Here is a 23,423-nt window from a genome sequence, read left to right as displayed (position 1 = left end):
TTCTTCTTGAAACATAAATTCCAATGGAAATAAAACAAGATATCCCCTTGATTGGAAATATACCGTGAGTGTAAATGATCATTGGGTATGCATGCAAAGATATCTAAACGCACAACTAAAACGAAATAGCAACTAGGTGAAACTACAATAGAAAAGAAATCTTAGATTCAGTGGTGTTCCAAATATTTCTGCAAGTTCTCTGTCTTCAGTAACTATACCAATCTGAAATACGCATGCACGAGGGCAAGCGAAATTCGACATAAAGCCAAAAAATTTGATAGTGAAAGAACAAAAAAAGTCACTCTAACACAATCAGAGCTTAAGCTGGTATATAATAAACAAATAACAATAAGACGCAACTCCAGAAAAGGTAACAATATATATGTTTTTATGTTTTTTTATTTATCTTTAACTGTAAATAACATAATTAAATTATGGAAAATAAAGGAAGCCACATGTCAAATCTAACTAGTGGGATAGGAGGGCACATGTAAGGAGGGGACATGGGATCTGCACCCTCTCTTATGAGAGGAGGAGGAACGTCAGGCTGATCTTTTATGGGAAGAGGAGGAGGAGGTTCGTTAGGCTGATCTTTTATGGGAAGTGGAGGAGGAGGAGGTGGAGGAGGAGGAGGAGGAATAAATTGTGGTTTAACTCGCGGCCAGGCTGGTTGTGGTGGTGGCGGATGCAGCGGCCGCTTACTTTCTTCATTTACTAGAGCTGTATATCGATAAAATAGTGATGATCAATTATCAATACAAACTTTAATGTTTGCTAAAAGAAAAAAGTGGAGTAACGAACAATCAAATTATCTAACTTTTGATGCATGTGGTTAGAACAGTACCTACCTGAACTACAGATGATAGTTAAGAGGGTTAAGCTATCGGGAACAAACAAGATTTTGGCAATGGTTGGTTTCCCTGATCTTCTTTTAAGTAAGAAACCCATTGCTTTGGCAGAGAATGATTAACTGATGAACAATGTAATGATCAGATCATGAAAATAAAAGAAAGGGCTTGGTATGGTCACTGAGTGGTTGGACTGGGTTAATGCTACAATTGCAAAAAGTCAAAGAATTGTGTTAATAGTGATAAGAACATCCGAAATGCTATTCCGATCCCTATTCTCCGCTTCCGATCCCTATTCATCTCTCTATAATCTAAGCCTCACATCTACGTCGAGATTCGCATTCAGGTTCAGGTGGGGTTCACTATTCCCCTAATATGGGATTTAGATTGTAGGAAGAGAATAGGAAGATGGAGAATATGGAGTTGAATAGCACTACCGAACACCTTCAGAGGAAAAAAAAATTTATGCAGATTGTAATTATGTAGACAACATCAACAAGTAGAGCCGACTGAAAGAAAAAGATTTTGTTACTCCGAATCTATGTCTAACCTCTGAACTTTGGTACCAGTTTTCAAAAAAATAAAGAGATGGTATCTAGATTAACTTTTGTTTTTCCTCATTTGTAGTCGCAGGAAATTCTACAAGCTACAACCAAATGATATAATCAACCAAGTCTAAGACATAATGGAAAGATCTCTAAATTCTTTTATTGAAAGTATGAACAAATGTAAACAAGTCTAAGACATAATGCAAAGATCTCTAAATTCTTTTATTGAAAGTATGAACAAATGTAAATGCAATGTTAGAAAATCTTAATTTGGAGAACAAAACAACTTTCTCTCATAAATTCCTCACGTATAAGTCTCAAAAAAAATCTCTTTCCTATACATAGTGGAGTACAACTAATAAAGCCCTTTATTCGGATCTGGGAGGGAGATAAAATCACCCTACTTTCTAATTATCACGCTGGCCCTCACATGTTTGGCGTGACTCTTGTGAAGTCATCGCGTTCGTCAGTAATGATGTTGTGGACTTGTTATTTTCGCCTATGAGTAATTGTTGTCAGAAAGATCTTCTTGCGTTCCTACTGGTTGAGCGATATTTTGTATCCACATTTTTCCTCTTCTCGTATTGGTCTTTCAAAAGAAAGGGCTATAAGAGAAGTCTTAATCTATCGCATCAACCCTGTCCTTTCGTATTCTTTGAATCCGTCGACATTACTCTATATTTTCCGCTTGACCTGTTACACGTGTTGACTGTTACTCTCTTCAACCGACATGTCTTCTTCTTTTAACTGATGATCTCTTTTGACGGTTTTCTTACCTTAATAACAGTGGAAGAGAGAGATTTCATTTGATATTTTCTTCTTTTCTTCTCTGCAAACTTTTTTCTACGTTCAAGGGTTTTCTTCAGGGCCGATCTTTTCTCTCATCAATGTATTCGCTTTCTAGGTTAGTGGGTTTTGTGTATATGGCTATTATTCAGTCTAAATCTCTGTTTTTCTTCACTTTGCTTTTGGTTTTGAGTCTTCTTTTACTATTGCTGCTATTGTTCTTAATCTTTCTGCTGATGTTCTTCATATTCCCAGCAAGAAATCTTCATCTGATACCCAATACCCTTCGAAAAATAAACTTGTTTTTAAGGTTTCAAGTCCCAAGTCTTCTTTGGATCGAAGGGACAATGAATCCAGCAAAAGGAAGTCTTCGCACGGCAAAGGAGTAAGAAATGCTTTCTTATTTAATTTTCTCTCTTTGGAAAAAATAATATTGTTGCCTTTGTTTCTCATCTTTTTTGGTGTGTGAAAGATGTTGAAGGCGAAGTTATTCGTAAGAAACGGAGGATCAAAAGATCTCGTCATACTGTTAAATTCGATACGTCTGTTCATATGCCTGAAGTTTCTTTTACATTTGGTGACGATGTTCCACTGCCTCAATCCCCAGTTGCGCCTACTGTTTCATCTAGTGGAGCTCTCTCACTGGGTCTTCCAGAAATCGGTATTTCCAGTGCTGAGATTATCACTCCTTCTTCCTCAGTAGAACTACAGAACAGTTCATCTTTAAAGGATGTTGTCGCCCCTTCTTCAAAGGATGTTTCCGCCTCCTCTTCATCCTTTGTTATGATCACATCGCCCATTTATGTGGTTAACGAGACTCCTCCTACCAGTAAGAGTGTTTTAGAGAATGCTAGCTCTGGTGTTGAGTCGATATTGAAGATTTGCAATACCTTCCTTTCTTCTAAGAGCAAGTCGTATGGTGGAAGAGTTCCATCTTCCATCTTCCACGCCACCTCAGCATTTGGAATTGTGGATGGAAGTGCAAGTGTAGCGATGGAATAGTAGAAACGCGATTCTTAATAGCGCTGAGCGCTATTAAGATTATCGCTTTTTTTCTCAGCCGTTAAATTTTCAACAGTTCATTTTAAATCTAAGGATAAAAAAAATGCTATTCTTAATAGCACTAAGTGCTATTCTTATTAGCGTTTTTCGTCTTTTATCGCGTTATTCTGAATAGCGTTTTACGCTATTCTGATTAGCATTTTACGCTATTCTGATTAACGTTTTCATGGATTTCATGGTCCATCCCACGAAATCATGAAATACTGCTTGGATTTGTTGTGGAAGACCCCAACTTGGAAACCATTAGACTTGACATTCCACAATTTTTCCACACTTGAAATAGGTTGGATTCCACCATATGACTTGCTCTAATGATGATCCCTACCTGTCTCAAGTTTGTGATGTCCTCACAAAGTTATTGTGTGATTCTCCTCCCAATGGGCGAAACCAGGCGAGAGATTTTCTCCGATTTAGACCCAATCATTCACCTCGCCCTTGACCGTTTGTGGAATCACGTAATGGCTGTCAGAATGATCTTCTCGCGTTCCTATTGGTTGAGCGACATTTTGCATCCACATCATTTATCCCCGTGAATCGTAGGAAAGAGGCACGTAAAAGAACGGAAGCAGAAATGAGAAAGCATACCAGAAACAGAATTATAAGAATCACAAAAAAATAAAAATAATAACGTACAAGAGAGAAAGCATAATATAGTGCTACAAGATTGCAAGGAAAATTAAAAAACTGACTCAAACACCCTAACCCAAACTAGTGAACCAAACAGCCCAAACAGAGCAGAACAGCAAAACCACAAACTAACAAAAGCTCCCCAGAATATTTTTTGAAAAAAAAAAAAGAAGACAACAGCCAAACAAAGGAAGGAGACAATTAACATCTCCCCCTACCTAGGATTTCGTTTTTGTCCTTACCATAGTATTTTAATATTGAGAGTTCCTTCTTGGTTCTTGAATTCTTGTGCCTCTCTACACATTTTTAATGTTTGAAAATAGTGCTTGGATAAAAGTTATACAGTAACTGCCATCACTACAATAGGGCTCCTTACATGATGCTTACCATCAGTCCATGTTAGCCTCCCAAATGCAGCTTCATTTGAAGGCTGCCGAGCTTTCAAGTTCATTGTGAAAACCTTTTCTTCACCCATCTTGTCGAATGTTAACTTTTTTGGCTCAACGGAAATCTTTATCCTTGGTGGTGCACGTATTCGAGTTTTATAGGTTCCAGGAGAACCAACATTCTTAAGGGTTCTTGTAACAGTAATTGAACCATGGAGAAGAGGCACAGTGATAGAAGGGTAGTTAAAGTTGGCTAAGTTGTACGACTTAGGGCATTTATAACGCTTCTCTGCTTTACTGATAGCCTTAATTTTGGCTTTATCATGGCTAACTCCACAGAGGAAATTTAGGTAGTCGTTAGTAGTTAAGTCGTAGACCAAACCAGGGTTCATAGCAGCGTTCGGTCTCACTTGTCCTGACCCATAGTTGAATGGGGTTGCTTGGTTATCTGATGAATTCCGTATTGCCACCTTCTCGCTATTTCGGGTCCTTGCTGTTAAAAGGTCCGAACCAACTAAAATATATAGCCGATAAAAGAAGAGGGATTTAAGTGTGATATAAAACAGAACAAGAGAATAGTTATCTCACCAGTTGTCATAATTGCTGATTTAATTGCAGATGGGCTCCAATCAGGGTGAAGTGTTTTGAGAAGGCCAACAACACCAGAAATATGAGGGCATGCCATTGAAGTTCCACTTGAGACAACATATCGCTGATAATTTTCTGTTTCACCTGCAGAGCCTACTGGTGGAGGGAATGCTGCTATTATAGAATCTCCTGGTGCACTAATGTCAGGCTGACCCCCAAAAGTAAAAGAAAGATTGAGCAATCTCCTGGTGCACTAATGTCAGGCTGACCCCCAAAAGTAAAAGAAAGATTGAGCAGTTAAAATAAATGAAGAAAGTTAATGGTGATTAATTAGTAATTAATGATTGGGATGATATTTGAAGATCAACCTTAAGGATTTCAGCTGTCACAGTATTGGGTCCTTTTCGTGAGTCAATCAACATGTCAGGTGCTGGTTTCCCACCAATCCGTGTTTTTGGACGCGTCATACTAACATCTGGTGACCTGATATAAGAAGATACATAATGAAAATGGTAGAATTATATATATATATAGATAGATAGGTTAAAGAGAAGACATGATTTCACTTCATTGAGAATAGATATTATGTGGAGTTTACTTGGTTGAATTTATATAAGCGAACAAAATGAGACCGTCACGGTAGTTGATGTTTGCAGCAGGAAAACCATTATTATCCACAGCTAAAGTTTACTTTCCAGTAGAATCGTCATTGGCTAAAATCATCCCAGCGGCACCAGATTGTTGTGCGACACCACCTATTTCCTTTGGATCAGTCATGCTCCGAAGACATACCACTACCTTACCCTCAACCTTCGCAGGATCAAGGGACTGAGCTAAACACAACTGACTGCATTCATCCATAAATTTAAGATTGATATTAAACAAGTTCATAGAACTGTTGTTTAATATATATAAATTAATTAGTAATTAATTATGTAGTCTTACGCGTCATGATCTGTAGAATTCGCTGCTTTTGCAGCTGACCCGTTGATCAAAGGATGAACAAGCAAAGGTCCTCGAGACAAACCCTGGCCCTGTTCCAGATAAAAACATCAAAAGTTTGGAAGCAAAGATGATCCATGTTATCAATCCATGGATCATCTTGAAGAGTCTTACACTTGCACTTGGTTATATGGAGTGCTAAGTACCTTAAGTTGTTTCCCATTGCCAAGCAAAATTTTAACAGGGAACTCCCGGTCCATCGTGGTAGCACCAACCGTCAACAGCCAAGGAGCGACGTTGAAAACGGATTCATCCGGGGGTACAGATGTCAAATTAGAATTACCGGCTGCTGTAACGACAGTAATACCATGCATCACGGCATGGAATCCACCAATGTTAATACCACCGATGAAGTAATTATCAATCGATGCACCAACAGATACAGATATAACATCAACACCATCATGAATTGCAGCCTCAAATGCAGAGAGAATATCACAATCAGGACAGTCTTGTTGGCCGTCTGTATCATACCAACAGACTTTGTAAGAAGCAACACGAGCTTTAGGGGATCCACCTTTGGCTGTACCATTACCTAAACCAGACACATTAACACCGGATACAAAGCTACCACCGGCCGTTGATAATGTGTGGGTCCCATGTCCATAATAATCACGTGCTGATATAATATTATTCAAGCTGAGGTTTGCTCGACCTTCCTGTTTAACAATACCCTTGAGGAAGTATCTTGCTCCAATCAACTTCCTAGAAATTATAGAAAGATCAATTAAGATGTGTTCGACTACAACTAATCCAAGAAAGTCACTTTTTTTTTTTTTGGGAGATTGCTAACTAGAAAAAGCTACACCGATTAAAACCCACGAGAGGGGATCAGACGGTGTCTGAGTAGCCGTCTAGTATCTGGTACAAGTTGGATCTTACTATTTGTTTCGGTCGGGATATTTGACAGGATTTTCCGTCGGTAGGGTTTGCCATTTCGTTAAAAAGAAACATTTGGAGACAGACAAACGGGTAAAAATGGGGCTAGGTAGTTGTTTTGGGGAAAAAAATCATCAAAGTTGTCTCTGCAGCCAATTTCAGCAATGTATGGGAGAAACAGGTCCCTCCAAGAGCTAAGTATTCGTTTAGTTAACTGTCTAAAACGCCATACCGACATCAAGAGGGGTTGTGACATCCCTAAGTATTGGTGCACCTCCTCTATTTTCTCTTATTTTGCTTTTTCATTGGGATGTTGTTACTTCTGGAAATTGAATCTGTATGATTTAGCTTGGCCTGTTGCTTTGGGCTCATGTTGTAACCCCTTTTTTTGCTGAATAAAAATTTTACCTTTCAAGATCAAAAAAAAGAAAAGTTAAAAAATTGAATCTGTATGATTTAGCTTGGCCTGTTGCTTTGGGCTCATGTTGTAACCCCTTTTTTTACTGAATAAAAACTTTACCTTTCAAGATCTAAAAAAAGAAAAGTTAAAAAACCTCTCTCCCCCGAGAGACCAAGATATATTATGTCTGCTGAAAACCTCTTTCCATAGACATAGATGAGGTAGTTTATGCATAATCAAACATTAAATGCGTAATCTAGAGTAGAGGCGAACTTCTATATAATTTCAATTATCGTTTTGGAAATTTTTTGAAAAGTAATATGGTTGCAAAATTATTTTGTATCGATTAAATTTACCACTATTGTAATAATATGAAATGGGAAAAATATTGTTTGGTCCTTTTTTAGATGGGTCCATGTCTGTTTGGTCCTTTAGGAAAACACCTTTATTGTTTAGTCTACAATTATTTAAAAATATTAAACTGATAAAAGTATTTTTTTCGTGTTAATTTTTACTTATTTTCTTGTAGCAGTTCATTCCAGAAATGAAGTCCATATAAAAACCTAAAAAAACAGATTTCATTCCAGAAATGAAGTCCATATAAAAACCTAAAAAACAGACTTCATTCCAGAAATGAAGACCATATGAAAAGCTAAAAAAAACAGACTTCATTCCAGAAATGAAGTCCATGTAAAAACCTAAAAAACAGACTTCATTCCAGAAATGAAGTCCATGTAAAAACCTAAAAAACAGACTTCATTCCAGAAATGAAGTCCATGTAAAAACCTAAAAAACATACTTCATTCCAGAAATGAAGTCCATGTACAAACCTAAAAAACAGACTTCATTCCAGAAATGAAGTCCATGTAAAAACCTAAAAAAACAGACTTCATTCCAGAAATGAAGTCCATATAAAAACCTAAAAAACAGACTTCATTCCAGAAATGAAGTCTATATAAAAACCTAAAAAAAACAGACTTCATTCCAGAAATGAAGTCCATATAAAAACCTAAAAAAACTGACTTCATTCCAGAAATGAAGTGCATATAAAAACCTAAAAAAACAGACTTCATTCCAGAACTAAAGTCCATATAAAACCTAAAAAAAAACAGACTTCATTCCAGAAATGAATTCAAATAAAAAATCAGACTTCATTTCTGGAATGAACTCCATATAAAAACATCATCATCTTCTTCGACGTCTTCAACAGCAGCAGCAGCAACATCGTATTCATCATGTTCATCGTCTTCATCATCTTCAACAACAACATCAAACAACAAATACGAAAAAAGAACACAAAAACTACATCTAAAAAAAATCATCATCATCATCATCTACGGCATCAGCAACATCATCTTCATCGTATTTATCATCTTCAACATCAGCAGTAAATCAATAAAAAACGAAAAAGTAAGGCAAAAACTTCATCATCATCATCATCAACAACAACATTAGCATAGAAAAAAGAACCCAAAAACACCGTCGTTCATCATCATCTTCTTCATCATGAGCAGAGAAAAAAAATGGGGGAAAGAAAAAAACTAGATCTCAAAATAAAGAAGAGAGAAAGTAAATCTGAAAATAAAGAAGAGAGAGAAAGAGAATCTGAAAATAATATCTTCTCTCTTGATAATTGACTATATATATCCTAGGATGACGCCATGGATGATGTAATGGTCCCAAAAGGGTATTTCTGCCACTACAAGATGACAATTATATCATCCATGACATCACCCTAGGACCAAACGATAATTTTTAGGACCAAACTATAATTTATATTTTAAAAAAGTACCAAACAGACATTTGACTCGGTCAATTGGAATAGACTCATCCTAATATATTATTCCTAAAACCATATGATATTTACTACGTATGAAAACTATAAAGAGAATAAGTACTGTAGACAATATTTTTACTGGGAAGTCAAAGCAGAGAAAAACAAGATGAGTGAAGAAGTTACTTGTTGCAAGAAACTCCATATTTAGTCTTATTCTGGCAAAATCCTTTCCATCTTGGTGGAATTGGTCCCATTTCTGCGTCATTAAAGCTCTGTGATTCTGGCCACACTCCTACTCAGTAGAATACGTACATATATATATAGTAACAGACAATTAAAAAACAAGTCAGGTAAGAAAAATATCAAAACCAAAAGGAGTAAATGCATGCAAATTAATTGAAAGTTTAGTACGTATACGTACTCATAAATAGCCACACCAACTAGATGTATCAGTGCATGTGGTTGCAATGAATAATACCAACAACCGAACTGTTGGTTTAAGTTTCAAATAAATATAAAATTTACTTAAGTGAGAAAATAGAATGTAAACCGGTAAACAATGTGGATTTGCTACGTCCCAAAGGTCTGGATAATTGTTGTATAATGTGCGCTAATGTTAATGAGTCTGCTGATTATCTACTCCTTTGTGCTACTCCCTCAAGCTGAGCATGGACCTTTCCCAAGTCCTTTTATGAATTAGCAAAATGTTGGCCTTCTGCTAATCGGGCTAGTGGTGTGGACTTTCATTATCCCTGCTGTTGTTGTAGCTTGGGTTTGATGTTTAATAATGAGATCTCTTTCGATTTTCTTTTAAAAAAAGAATGCAACATTTTGAGGTAAAGTGAAGTACATTATGGACTTACCGGAATCGATGTTGCCAATGATTGTATCTGCGCCATACCTCGCCTTTTCCCATGCTGAGCCACGATGTTGTTCACCACTATCGGACTCTAGTCCTAGAAAGCTCCATGAACGGGTGGTTTGTAATTTGTTTCTTTGATTTTCGAAAACAGAAACAACATCTGGATGCTCTGCATTTAAGAAAACAAATCAGACTAATAGAATATATTTTACCTTATTTACCGGTCACAGGATATTCTCATTGATTGACCGTAATCATAATAATATATATTGCCTAACATCCCTCTAAGGAAGTTAAGGCGTGTTTTACCAAAACCAACATGGTATCATCCTAACTACACGATCCTCTTCTTCCTCTTCCATTTTCTTTTCTTCTTCACCAACAACATCAATCATGGCAGGAGATAAAAAGACCCTACACCCGGCGTTTACCATCAACAACATCAAAACCCTCATCCCTATTCTCCTAGATATCAAACAGGATGAATACTCTTCTTGGGTTTTTCTGTTCGAGCTCCATCTTCAGGCTCATCGACTTCTCTTTCTCATTGATGGATCCGCACCACCACCGGATGTCGACGCTCCCACCGTGCTTCAACTTGACGCTCTCTGTCGTCAATGGATGTTCTCCACCATGACCAAGGATTTAATGCTCACCGTCCTCAAATCTGGCGAAACTGCTCAAGAGATTTGGGACCATCTCAAGAAACTTTTTCAAGACAACAAAGGTAACCGTGCTGCGACTCTTGAACGTCAGTTTGTTAACCTTAAGTTTGTTGATTGCACTAGTATTGATGATTACTGTGATAAACTTAAATCCCTATCGGATCGATTACGTGATCTTGATTTTCCTATGAATGATAAACGACTTGTGATTCAACTCGTCAACGGCCTTCCGGAGGAATACAACACGGTGGCCTCCTTTATCCAACAAGCTATGCCTACATTCGATTCCGCTCGCTCACAGCTGCGAACCGAAGAGATCCGCCGCTCTCAACAGTCCTGTACGTCTTCACCTACAGCACTTGCAGCTACTGCCTCGACCACAGATCGTGGTACTCAGCGCCCACAGCGCTCAGGCTCAGCCAAACGCGGTGGCAGTCGATCGTCCTCCTCCACTGCGGCTCCACCACTGCTGCCAACTCCACCACATCTTTACCAGTTGTATCGTGCACCACATCCGGCTTACAACAATCACTGGACACCACAGTGGGCAACGCCACCTTGTCCGTATCCCACAGCACCTCCGGAAACAGCATGGCAGCAACCTTTCGGTCACAGCTCCAACCGAGGCCGTGGACGTGGTGGACAGTCACGCGGTCGACCTTCCAGTATTGGACGTGGACAGGCATATCTCACTCCATCCACGGAATACCTTCATCCCAGTGACATTGCCGAAGCGTACAGTTCCATGAGTTTACACTCTCCTGACGACGCTTTCTATATGGATACCGGTGCCACATCGCATCTCACCGCAGACTCAGGTACCCTAAACACTGTTTTTAATACTAGCAATGTTCGTTCCATCTTAGTTGGCAATGGTAACAGTATTCCAGTCATTGCTTCCGGTACCAAGTTCATCGACATTCCATCTCGCACCCTAAAGCTTAAAGACACTCTTGTTGCTCCTGACATCATAAAAAATTTGATTTCCGTTCGTAAATTCACCACTGATAATCATGTGTCTGTTGAATTTGACCCATCTGGTTTTTCTGTGAAGGATTTGAAATCGAGGAAGATTCTTCTTCGATGTAATAGTTCCGGGGAGCTCTACCCTATTACTCCTTCTGCCGTGCCACCTTCAACTTCGATCTTGCCTCATCCAATATCCCTTCTCACGTGCTCCTATGATGTTTGGCACAGTCGTCTTGGCCACCCAGGGAAAGCTATCTTAGATAATTTACGTGCAAACTCTTCAATTCTATGTAATAAAAATCAGTCTACTAAACTTTGTCATTCCTGTCAAGTTAGTAAACATATTCGTCTGCCATTTTCTGATTCAAACTCTGTCACTTTTGCCCCGTTTGATATAATTCATAGCGACTTATGGACATCTCCATTGCATGTCGAAACTGGTTTCAATTACTATCTTATATTGCTAGATGACTTCACAAATTATCTATGGATCTTTCCTCTCAAATTAAAATCCCAGGTTTATACCAAGTTTTTAGAATTTCGCTCTTTCGTTAAAACACAGTTTGAACGTGAAATCAAATCTTTTCAATGTGACATGGGTCGTGAATTCGACAACTCCTCATTTAACGATTTTGCTCACCAAAATGGGTTAGTTTTCCGTTTCTCATGTCCTCATACCTCCTCTCAAAACGGCAAGGCTGAGCGAATGATTCGTCGTGTCAATGACATCACTCGCACAATTATGTCTCATGCCTCAATCCCTCCCACCTATTGGGCCGACTCCCTTAATATGGCCGTCTACCTTCACAACATACTCCCTTCCAAAATTCTCGACTACGCTTCTCCAGTTTCAATCCTTTATCAACGACAACCAACGTACTCTCATATTCGTATTTTTGGTTGTCTTTGCTATCCAAACCTATCCGCCACCACTCCTCATAAGCTTTCTCCTCGTTCTACTAGGTGTGTTTTTCTTGGTTTCCCAACACATCATCGTGGCTATCGTTGTCTCGACTTAGCCACTCACAAGATCATATTATCTCGACATGTAACGTTCGATGAAAACGTTTTTCCTTTCAAAGAAAAACTTCCCATCGCATCCCACAGTCCAGAACCTCCGTCCACATCACCTCTCCCTCTTCTTCCCATTCGTCTTCTCTACCCAACAGCTCTTAACCCTCAGACCAGCCTCCCTCCTGCCCTGCCATCTTCCGCAGTTTCTACACAACCTATTTCCGCTGCACAGAAACTACCGGCTACTCAGCACAATTCTGTCACTTCCCAACCAGTTCCTGCTGCACAGGAGCTACCATCTACACAGCAACTCTATACTCCTCCCCATCGTCGTTCACCTACAGCTACTCGACTCCACTCCACTGCACACCCAGATTCCAGCCCTGCAGTTTCTGCACACAGCGATCCAGCAGGGTCTGTCACTACCACGACCCCTGCCTGCCCTGCCCGGGCAGATCCACCATCATCTCCCACTCCGTCTGTTCCTGACAATTCAGTCACCTCATCTCGACCTGTCACCCGCGCCTCTCGTGGCATATTTCGTCCCACCCATCGTCTGAATCTTAATGTGCAAACACTGCAACCTCTATCCAATCTTCCAAAATCTCACCTGTCTGCTCTTCGTGATCCCAACTGGACCAAGGCCATGCTAGATGAGTTCATTGCTATGTTAAAAACACACACTTGGGACCTAGTACCACGACCTATTGGTGCTCATGTTATTCGCTCCATGTGGTTATTTCGTCACAAGTTTAATGCAGATGGTACATTGCAGCGACACAAAGCCCGTCTTGTTGCCAACGGTAAGTCACAACAGGTTGGGGTTGATTGTTTTGAGACTTTTAGTCCGGTTGTTAAGCCAGCCACTATTCGTACCGTTCTCAGCATTGCCACGTCCAGATCCTGGCCGATTCATCAGTTGGATGTCAAGAATGCCTTTCTTCATGGGGACTTGTCCGAGACAGTTTATATGTTTCAACCTCCAGGTTTTGTTGACCCTACTCGCCCTGATTACGTCTGTCGTCTTCGTCGATCCCTTTATGGTCTCAAACAGGCGCCTCGGGCGTGGTTTCAGAGGTTTGCAACTTTCATTACAGGTTGTGGTTTTCGGGGTAGTGTTTGTGATCCATCTCTTTTCATTTACCGGTCCGGTCAGGATACTGCATACTTATTATTGTATGTTGATGATATCATACTCACTGCCTCTACTGATGCTCTACTGTCCCGTTTTATTGACCTGATGAAACGGGAATTTTCTATGACTGATCTTGGCCAGTTGCATCATTTTTTGGGTATTACTGCCACTCGTTCTTCATCAGGGTTGTTTTTATCTCAGTCGCTCTATACAAAGGATATTATTGCTCGTGCATCCATGACAAACTGCAATCCAGTGGCAACTCCGGTTGACACAAATTCTAAGCTGAGCGCTACTTCTGGTCCAGCAATTTCGGATCCTACTTTATACAGAAGTCTGGCCGGGGCGCTGCAATACCTTACTTTCACTCGACCGGATATCTCTTATGCAGTCCAGCAGGTATGTTTATTTATGCATGATCCTCGAGAGCCTCACATGCAAGCCATCAAGCGCATTATTCGATATCTTCAGGGCACTATTGATCACGGTTTGTCACTATCGGTTTCGAATATTTCTGCCCTAACCGCCTACTCTGATGCTGATTGGGCGGGTTGTCCTGACTCACGACGCTCAACCTCTGGTTACTGCATATTTCTTGGAGACAATCTTGTATCATGGTCCTCAAAACGTCAAGCAACTGTCTCCCGTTCCAGTGCCGAAGCAGAATACAGAGGCGTCGCTAATGCGGTGGCTGAAACAACCTGGCTACGGAATCTACTTCTTGAGTTACATATACCATTACGGCGTGCTACTATGGTATATTGTGACAATGTGAGTGCTATCTACATGACTGGTGATCCGGTTCAACATCAACGCACTAAGCATGTAGAGATTGACATCCACTTCGTTCGTGAAAGAGTTCGTATTGGTGACATTCGCGTCTTGCACATCCCTTCGGAAAATCAGTATGCTGATATCTTCACGAAGGGTCTTCCACGTCAGTTGTTTCTTAGTTTTCGTTCTAGTCTTAGCGTTTGTTCCTCTCCCGCTCACACTAAGGGGGTGTAATAGAATATATTTTACCTTATTTACCGGTCACAGGATATTCTCATTGATTGACCGTAATCATAATAATATATATTGCCTAACATCCCTCTAAGGAAGTTAAGGCGTGTTTTACCAAAACCAACCTTTAAAGATCAAAATCCAAATATATAGTCGGCAAAACAGGGGATACAGAGGAGCTTGAAAGCGTAAGAAGCTGAAGTTGGGTTAGTTTTGCTTACTCGAAAGTTCTTCCGCTACTTCTGTATCAAAGACTGCAGCAAAACCATTTATATATCTTTTATATGAGTAGAATATTGACTTTCTAGCCTTTTCAGGACTGTAATTTACAAGTAGAAACCGATTAGCACACTAAGATCTAAAGCTCAAAAAAATAGAAGCCATTAATGAGAAAAACAGATAAACAAATTCCCCACCTTCCTAAAACAGTGCTCAATAACTGATGATGTGAATTAGTCACTTCATCCAAGTCTGATGAAGTAACTTCTGGCCCATGCGAGTGTGCACCCAAGTAGACAACATACGACTGTATTTTTAGAAAAATCATATATTGCTGTGCAAGAAAGATCTATAACTTCTATAAATCAAATTAAAGTAGGAAAATGGAAGGAAATATGCTAACCTTTTGAACAGAAAATGTTGGTCTTTGTAACAAAGAGAAGAGAATTATCACAATGAATGACAACAATGGAACTTCAAAAACCCTCATTTCTTTTTGTTTCGATTAAGAAATTATATGGATCACCTGATTTCTTCCAATCTTTATTTTATGTTTCTCTTACTTTTACCATAGTTTCTTTGTAGGAGAGATCCATACTTTCAGCATCTACCGTGTTCATGTCAACGTGCAATAAGCCTATATATAATGTAAGGGTGAATCTAGTAGAGAGGGCAAACTTTTTTTACAGAAATTTGTTGACAGCACAAGGGGAACTTTTACTGAACAACCAACAACCATGTTAGCTTTTGAAGCAGTTCCAATGGTAGTGGTCAAGGTCGTAAATGCATGTCACTAAGATTTAATCAAAAATTGATTTCCATGATAGACACACCGAAGTTTTACACTTTGTTGTGTCCCGAAATTAGATCGGACCGCCAGTACCTATGGTTCTTTAACATTTAGATCTGGGAAGGGCAGATGTGGGCCCATCCCTTCCCTCACACGGTGCACCTTAGGTGCAATTTTTTCGGTCAATCAATCATTCTCGTTCCAGTATGGATAAAGGTTAAAAAAAAATGACATAGGTACCATCTCGTCAGAGGGGCCGGGCAGATGAGAAAAGAGAAGTTTGCTATTTAGTCCAGTAAACCCGATCCGGGATACTGTGTAGTCCAGCAGAAAGTTGGTTTTAACCGGTGGTCCAAAAAGGTTTAAAAACATATGAAATTACCTCTCTATCCATTTCCACAGAAACGTGTGTCAGATTACACAGGTTCAACATTTACTTTTCAGATTTCTTCTCCCTTCATTTCAGTTATTCTTTTCAATTCTCTTTTATCTTCTCGACTGTTTTCTTCTCTCTTCATCTTTCAATTTTCTTCTTTTAGTTACAGAAATCAAAAACTGAAAGAAACCAATTCATCAACAGCCGTTACAGAAACCAATTACATAACCCAAATCATCAACAACAGTTACAGAAATCAAAAACTCATCAACAACATAAGTTTCAGACCTAATTTTTATTTCATTCAATTAAAGAGAGAATATGGGATTGAATAGAACAATTAAGCGGACAATTAGAGAAGAAATCCTAGAAGAAAACCCTTCACCAGCAAAAAGAAGAAGAAGAAACGATGTTGATTCACCATCAACAAACCCAAAAGGAACCCCCCTGCTGCTACTTCACCAATAAAAAGAAGCAAGACTAAAGTTGTTACTCCTTCACCAACAAAGAGGAAGAAAGCAAATGTACATCAGGGAAAAGGTAAGTTGTTGTCGATTTTTCGATTTTTATGCTCAGTAGAATCACGACATCTTTGTACGTAGTGTGTGATTTACATGTATTCATATGTAATATGCTCAGTAGAATCACTACATCTCCGTATGTAGTGTGTGATTTACTTGTTTTCACTTGTTGTGTATGTATGTGACACATGCACTGTATGTTTCATATGTTTTATGATCAATAGAATCACTACATCTTTGTATGTAGTGTATGATATACTTGTTTTCAGTTTATGTGTATGTAATTTGACATTACATATTGACATACAGTGTGTGATTCATATGTTTTATGCTCAATAGAATCAGTATATCTCTGTATGTAGTGTGTGATTTACTTTTTTATATTCATATGTAGTGACTGTGATTTCACTTTTATGTGTATGTAGTGGTTTTTATGTGTATGTAATTTGACACTACATATGGACATGCAGTATGTACATACTAGACAAAGATATGTTGTCTAGTGTGTACTACATATGAATATGTTGACTGATACTTCTTTGACAATGATACTAAATATTGGTGTGCAAAAATATACTAACATTTGTAACTCACCAAATAGCAGCAGTTAAAAAGACAAGGAAATCACCAGCAACACAAAAAGGGGAGAAAGCTCTTACTGCTGCACCAAAAGCGAAGAAAGCTCTTACTGTTGCACCAAAAGCAAAGGGGAAGAAAGCCACAACTGCTACAAAAGGGAACAAAGCAATGATACATGTAAAATAAGGTACCCTTCAACTGGAACTGCAAAAGGAACTGCAACTGTTTTATAATTCTAGTAAAACCACCACATAAGTCTCAATATGCTTTAGTACTAATAACACCAGTAGATATGTATATGTCCATGTTGATATGTCAATATTGTGATATGTTATTCAGGTGATATGAAGCTTAGGAAAGCAGGTGGAAAACCTAGAAGTTTATACCGATCCGGTTACAAGGGCTTATATATGCTAGTAAAGAATATTAAGAGTAAAAACCTTAAACTGAGTGAGGCCCAATTGCAGAAGATCAGTGAAGCTTCATATGGCAACCTGTTCTTGATGTTTTGGTACACAAAGTTTGATTTGGAGCATTGGTTAAAGCTAGAAGAAGTTGTTACCAAAATGATACGTTGTGACAGGAAAGGTCGAGACCCAAACAAGCTTACATTTGTATTTGAAAGGCATGGCAGAATGCATCAGCTGACATCCACTCCAGAAGAGATGGCGGTCATTTATGGGATGCCAAGATTACCAAATAGATAATACGAAAATATGAAGCTTACAATGACTAAAAGTTCATGGCGTGAAACTTCATTCTTTAAAAGGATTTTTGGTGAAGCATATTTGACTGCTAAAAGAGTGACTAGGCCAATGATTGAGGAAGCAATCTTGACACTGATTACAAGAACACCAATCAATGCAAATGTTGGTAAAGATAGTGGTGAATCAAATAAAGATGAGGATACTCAACAACAATCGGAAGATGGAAATGCTCAGAAGTCGGAAGATGAAGATGCTCAAGTGTCCGAAGATGAAGATGCTCAGCAATACGAAGATGAGGATGCTCAGGAATCTGAACAAGACGATGATGATCTTATAAGGATCATCTACCTGTATATGTGCATTTCATTATTTTTCTCAACAAAAGATGCAAATGCTACTGAAAAATACATTGGTTTTGTTGATGATCTAAAGAAAGCAAAGAATATATCTTGGCCTGACCTAATACATTCTTACCCGGAGAGATAACTGAATGCAAATGAGGAGAATGTGGGAAACACTACAGCTTGTGTGGAAAACATTACTGGCTGTGTTGGTTATTTGTTGGTAAGATTTTCGTGATTTTTTTTTGAAACTCTTTTATTTTGTTTCTCATTTGCTGATTATGTTTTGTTTGCTGATTATGTTTTTATTTGGTATTTGTTTTCTTACATCCTTGGTATACGGAGCATACCCATATTCTCAGACCAAAAGAGATAGTGACAGAACCTGAAGGGAAGTATATTCCAAGAGTTGCTAGATGGAACCACAAAGAAATATGTACTGAATTCTTCAAGGATATTGACCTTAATGAGTATGAGGTAATCCATACTGCATGTCAATATGTAGTGTCAGTTTTTACTTGGTAATCCATACTGCATGTCAATATGTAGTGTCAGTTTTTACTTGGTAATCCATACTGCATGTCAATATGTAGTTTCAGTTTTTTCACATAATTACGAAAAATGTAGTACAACAATAGTAAGCTAAGAAATTATTGTTTCAATTTGTACAGTTATTTGAGGATTTGAAGGACCAGGATACGTACAATGAAAAAGAAATTCTTAACCGGTTATCAATAAGGATTGAAGATGAAGATGGCAGTGAAATTCCATTAGATGACGATGAGACAGGAGAAGAGACAGAAGAAGATAAAGTAGATGAGACAGGAGAAGATAAAAAAGAAGAAGAATATGCAAAGAGCTTGGAAGAAGATGAGGCAGCAGTTGAGGATTGAAAAACCAAATTCTATGATTTGAGGACTATGATCTCTGAGAAATAGCGCAAAGTGAACACTATGCATCAAGACGGTGTGAAGATTGACGTTCCAAAGGTTGAGCAGATGTTACATGAATTATACATGCAAGCTTACCCTTGTGAAAAATTCGATGAAGATTATGTTCCCTTGGGATCTCCAGACAACCTGAACAATGAATGTGATCCTGACATTGCAGCTATAACAATTTGGTTGATTTGGATGGTGACTCAACAGTTGAACTAAAACAACAACAATCAAATCATGTTCTGTTTATGCCACCTGCACCATTTGAAGCCCATGAAGATCTCCCATTGAATGATGATTTCTCTACAACACCTGCAGTATTGAAGTTTGGTAGTCTTGAAGTTCAGCGTTCTTCAATTAGAAGTTGGGCTAAATCTAATTCGGAGCAAAGAGTCAAAGAGATACAAGATCAAAATGTCACCAACAACACATAAGTAAGCATATAAATGCTTACCACATAGTAGTTACACATTATAATATCTTATCATACCTACATGACATATTCATATGTAGTTACATAATCATTAACATTAGTTGTTCTTCAACTAAAAATATTCATATGTAGTTACATAATCATTTCTTTTGTATTGAAGTATTGAAGAACCAGTACATATTTTGTTAATGTTTATGCTCAATACCTACAGGACATATTCATATGTAGTTACATAATCATTCGTTTGTTAATGTTTATGCACAATACCTATAAGACATATGAATATGTAGTGGTTTATGCTTAATACCTACATAATTAGTCATTAGTACATATAAATATGCTTTAGTAAGACCCATTACATATTTGGTTAATGTACCTACATATTGACTTTTGTTTTTGCTTTTGCAAACTGACTTAACTGAACTTCAGAAAGAAGCAACAAAGAAGACGATTTTATCTATACAAAACAATATTGCTACTGTTAAAGTTTTGACCCAGAAACCCGAAGAATATAACACTGAATCACTAACGGATAGATTCATGACCATGGATGTACGTCTTCTTAAGGAGATGTCAAATCTGGAAGATATTGAACAGCTCTCAATGGGAGATTATATAGACTTTGCAGTAGCCGGCAAGGAAGTTTATATTGAGGAGTATGCAAACGTCTTCCCTAATAATGGTAATGATCCAAGCATTGGGCTATTTTGGATTGACATATGACAGTACTTTGATATCTTAATTGGAAACAATTTGCAACACGTAGAATTTCCACAAGTTACACCTGATTAAGAAGAAGACACCATATCGAAAGATGCAAATAATTTGGAGGTTCGATCACAGGTTTGCATATTAAAAATATGTAGTGTTAGATAGTTAATTAGTACATTTTATTATGTAAAAACTGCAGTTAATATTACTTCAAAGTTCTACATATTTGTATTTTAGTATCTCTTTTTACATGTGATACAGATGCAGGAAGTAGTTACCCCGAGCCGCCATATACTGAAAGATGTTCCATCACAGGTAAATTTGGTTATACTTCATATTGGTAAAACCTTCTTTGAGAATGAATAGACCAAATCAATATGTAGTGCTTTTATTGTTGCTTTAGTCTTGCATAAGCACCACTACCTATCAATTTTTTTGAAGTTGAATAAAATGTAGGAAGAAGTTACCCCAAGTCAAAATCAAAGACGCATAAAAAATACCAAAAAGGTCGTTAAGAAGCAAGATTTAAAATTTGAGAAACCCGTTACTCGCGCTAATCCTCCAAAAAAGAAAGATGACATTTTTGACAGTGTAAGTAAGTTCTCTGTATCTTATAAAGAACCCAAGAAGCCAAAAGCTGGGGGAGGAAAGGAGAAAGCACAACCAATGAAACAAGTCAAACCAAAGAAGAAACCCCATACCAAGTTTCTGAAACTGAATAGATCACCATTGTATAAAGACATGACATATGGAGAAAAAGATATACTCTCCCACTTCTTTGAGAATGCATCGTTACTAAAGTAAGTTCTCTAATTTTTCCGGATATAACCTCTTCATCGTTAAATTTGATTGCTCTAAGTAAAGTGAGTTCTATATTGTTTCCAGATATAACCTCTTCATTATCAAATTTGATTTCTCTAACCTTTCATCTTTGTTTTCCAGCTTGATTGCTTGGAGAACAGGAAATGGTGGTCTCTCTGTCAGTGGGACTACAATTGAGGACTTGGCGCACAACGAACCTTTAGAGCAAGATTTTCTAAACTATGCACAATACAAGTTTAAGGAGGAGTTTCAGTATGACCAGGAGAAGCATGAAACAGAAAGAAAATTCATACCTGTCTTGCATCTTGATCCATCTTCCTGGGTACGTATAAAAAACTCTAAAAACATTTCTTTTTTTTTAGTATAAACACCATGACATATTGATCTGTAGTTCATTTTTGTATAATATGTAGTTTGTTATATGTTAATGTTTACATGTTTTCAGTTTCATGTCGAGCACCCGAAAAAACTCGCAGGAGGAAAAGAAAATGTTGTTTACCAACCAATCTTGAATATGGATGAAAGCACAAAGAAGATTCTTGTACCCATGTGCCATTACAACATTCATTGGACACTACTTGAGTATGACATCGAAAAAATGGTATTCAACCACTAAAACTCGTTGGCGGCAGAATGGACGATAACATGTCAGCCGAACGCTAAACAAATGGCAGATTTTTTGTTCAAACCAATCAACCTATACTTGATAGAGAAATGAAGAGAGTCATTGAAGAAGGTAATAGTGAATGAGTATGAAGCACCTCAACAAGGAAAATCACAAGACTGCCTTTTATATGTTATACATCTTATCAAGGCGAAGTCAAAAATCAAATATGAGGGGGCCAGTTTGGGAGATGATGAGAAAGTGCAACTAAAGATTCGGAAGAAAATAGTCAAATTAGCTTGTAAATTGTTGACAGCATCTCCACCAGAAATCAGTTGGACCGAAGAAAATCCCAAGTGCTAAAGGTAGTCTTACATATGTTATACTTTTCTCAGGATAACTACTTGTCCATATGTAGTGACTGGATCACAACTTGTCCGTATGTAGTGACTGATACTTTGGTTTCTCCGTTTACATTATGTGGTATCTAAGAACAACATTTATCCTTAGAAACATAATCTCTACCATCTGAATTAATATAATTTCTATACTTTTAAAGTTTACCAAATAGAATCTCTATCAGCATTTACACTACATGTACTGATCGTTTCCAGTAGTTATCAATATGTTTCCACTACATACTGATATTAGGTGCAGTGGAAGAGAAATGCTATTTACCAACCAATCCTCTCATAAAATAAATATGTGCTTAAAACCATCAGTACATGTATATATTGTTATTTTTCAGTAGGTCTGGAAACGATCAGTACATATACATAACTACATATAAGTATACCACTACATATTGGTATGTATTGTCAGTGATAGAGATGCTTTAACCTATAATACTGACATGTAATATCAGTATCTAATACTATATGTCAATGATAGATACTCACTGACACTACTATATAAAAATTACGAATAACGAGGGGGCGATGCCCCCTCGACCCCCGTAGATAGTGAATGAAACTTAACAACACAATTCATTATTCGAAATCTAAATATCACTACATACTGGAAATCGAAAAAGTTCTTAGAACCAACAAAAACAGTAAATTCATACACTTATAATGATTGTACTGTAAAGAGAAACTGTTCTTAAGCAAATTAGTTGGTACCGACGAATGAAAAACATTTGCAAAGTAAATTTGTCGTGGTGAAATTTTCAAATAATAGCTGGTGGAAAAAATGGTAAAGTCACTAGTATACTTCATTTCACATTCTGTTGCACATTCAAAAGCCTGTGATAAAAAAACAGAGAAGTCAACACATAATATATACTTAATAAGAAATGAAGACAGCAACACATAAAAGTTTTCTACTTTTGAAGTTTGAAACGCATACCTGTTACAAAAATCATTCTTCAAAATACTCGTACTGACGGACAAGAGTGCATGTTTCCTTTTTGTGATGAGTCTTCAAATTACAGGTTGAACACTTGGCAGATTTCCTGTTATTCTCAAATGTATTTTTAATACGCTTTCCCTTTCTCCTATCTGGTGGAGCCCTAATTACAGCTGGTATAAGAACGGTATCGTATTATTCATACTCATCAGGCCTGACAAATAATATGTAGTGTCATCTTTCCACATACTACATACTGATATTACAACTAAGAATAGTAACTAAACATAATATGTACCCTGTATATCATTTCCTTAAAAAAATATCAAAAAGTATTGTTTAAAAGACACATACCGGTCGTGGTTAGGAACAGGTCTAATAGCTATTGATTATAACTCATGATAACAGGTAACTTTGAAGTAATCATCGACATAATCAAGCATTCTTCCTCCAGATTTGACAATAGCTGCAGTAGCGTGCGA

The 23,423-nt window shown here is 37.7% G+C and overlaps 2 protein-coding genes and 1 pseudogene across 2 annotated transcripts; 1 reads left to right on the top strand and 2 right to left on the bottom strand.

Moving 5' to 3' along the window:
* Window positions 1-412: 412 nt before the first annotated feature.
* Window positions 413-962, bottom strand: LOC113323160 (arp2/3 complex-activating protein rickA-like). Its single transcript, XM_026571430.1, has 2 exons — window positions 849-962; window positions 413-720 (listed from the first exon to the last, which is right to left on the bottom strand). The coding sequence occupies exons 1-2, from the start codon at window positions 946-948 to the stop codon at window positions 428-430; spliced, it is 393 nt and encodes a 130-aa protein (XP_026427215.1). The 5' UTR covers window positions 949-962; the 3' UTR covers window positions 413-427.
* A 1,264-nt stretch (window positions 963-2,226) lies between these two features.
* LOC113320685 lies at window positions 2,227-3,248 on the top strand. Its single transcript, XM_026568575.1, has 2 exons — window positions 2,227-2,567; window positions 2,655-3,248. The coding sequence occupies exon 2, from the start codon at window positions 2,735-2,737 to the stop codon at window positions 3,182-3,184; it is 450 nt and encodes a 149-aa protein (XP_026424360.1). The 5' UTR covers window positions 2,227-2,567; window positions 2,655-2,734; the 3' UTR covers window positions 3,185-3,248.
* A 960-nt stretch (window positions 3,249-4,208) lies between these two features.
* On the bottom strand, window positions 4,209-23,368 carry LOC113323979 (annotated as a pseudogene).
* Between the last annotated feature and the right edge of the window lie 55 nt (window positions 23,369-23,423).

The sequence above is a fragment of the Papaver somniferum genome, chromosome 11, assembly GCF_003573695.1.
Source record: "Papaver somniferum cultivar HN1 chromosome 11, ASM357369v1, whole genome shotgun sequence".
NCBI lineage: Eukaryota > Viridiplantae > Streptophyta > Magnoliopsida > Ranunculales > Papaveraceae > Papaver > Papaver somniferum.
The sequence above is the reverse complement of the archived record's forward strand: the minus strand, read 5'-3'. Positions and strand labels throughout refer to the sequence as shown.

Excerpts from the sequence above, each read along its gene's own strand:
- LOC113320685 (XM_026568575.1), top strand. The coding sequence starts at position 2,735 with ATGCCTGAAGTTTCTTTTACATTTGGTGACGATGTTCCACTGCCTCAA.
- LOC113323160 (XM_026571430.1), bottom strand. The coding sequence starts at position 948 with ATGGGTTTCTTACTTAAAAGAAGATCAGGGAAACCAACCATTGCCAAA. Across the intron at positions 721-848 it reads AACTATCATCTGTAGTTCAG|CTCTAGTAAATGAAGAAAGT; the intron begins GTAGGTACTGTT and ends ATCGATATACAG.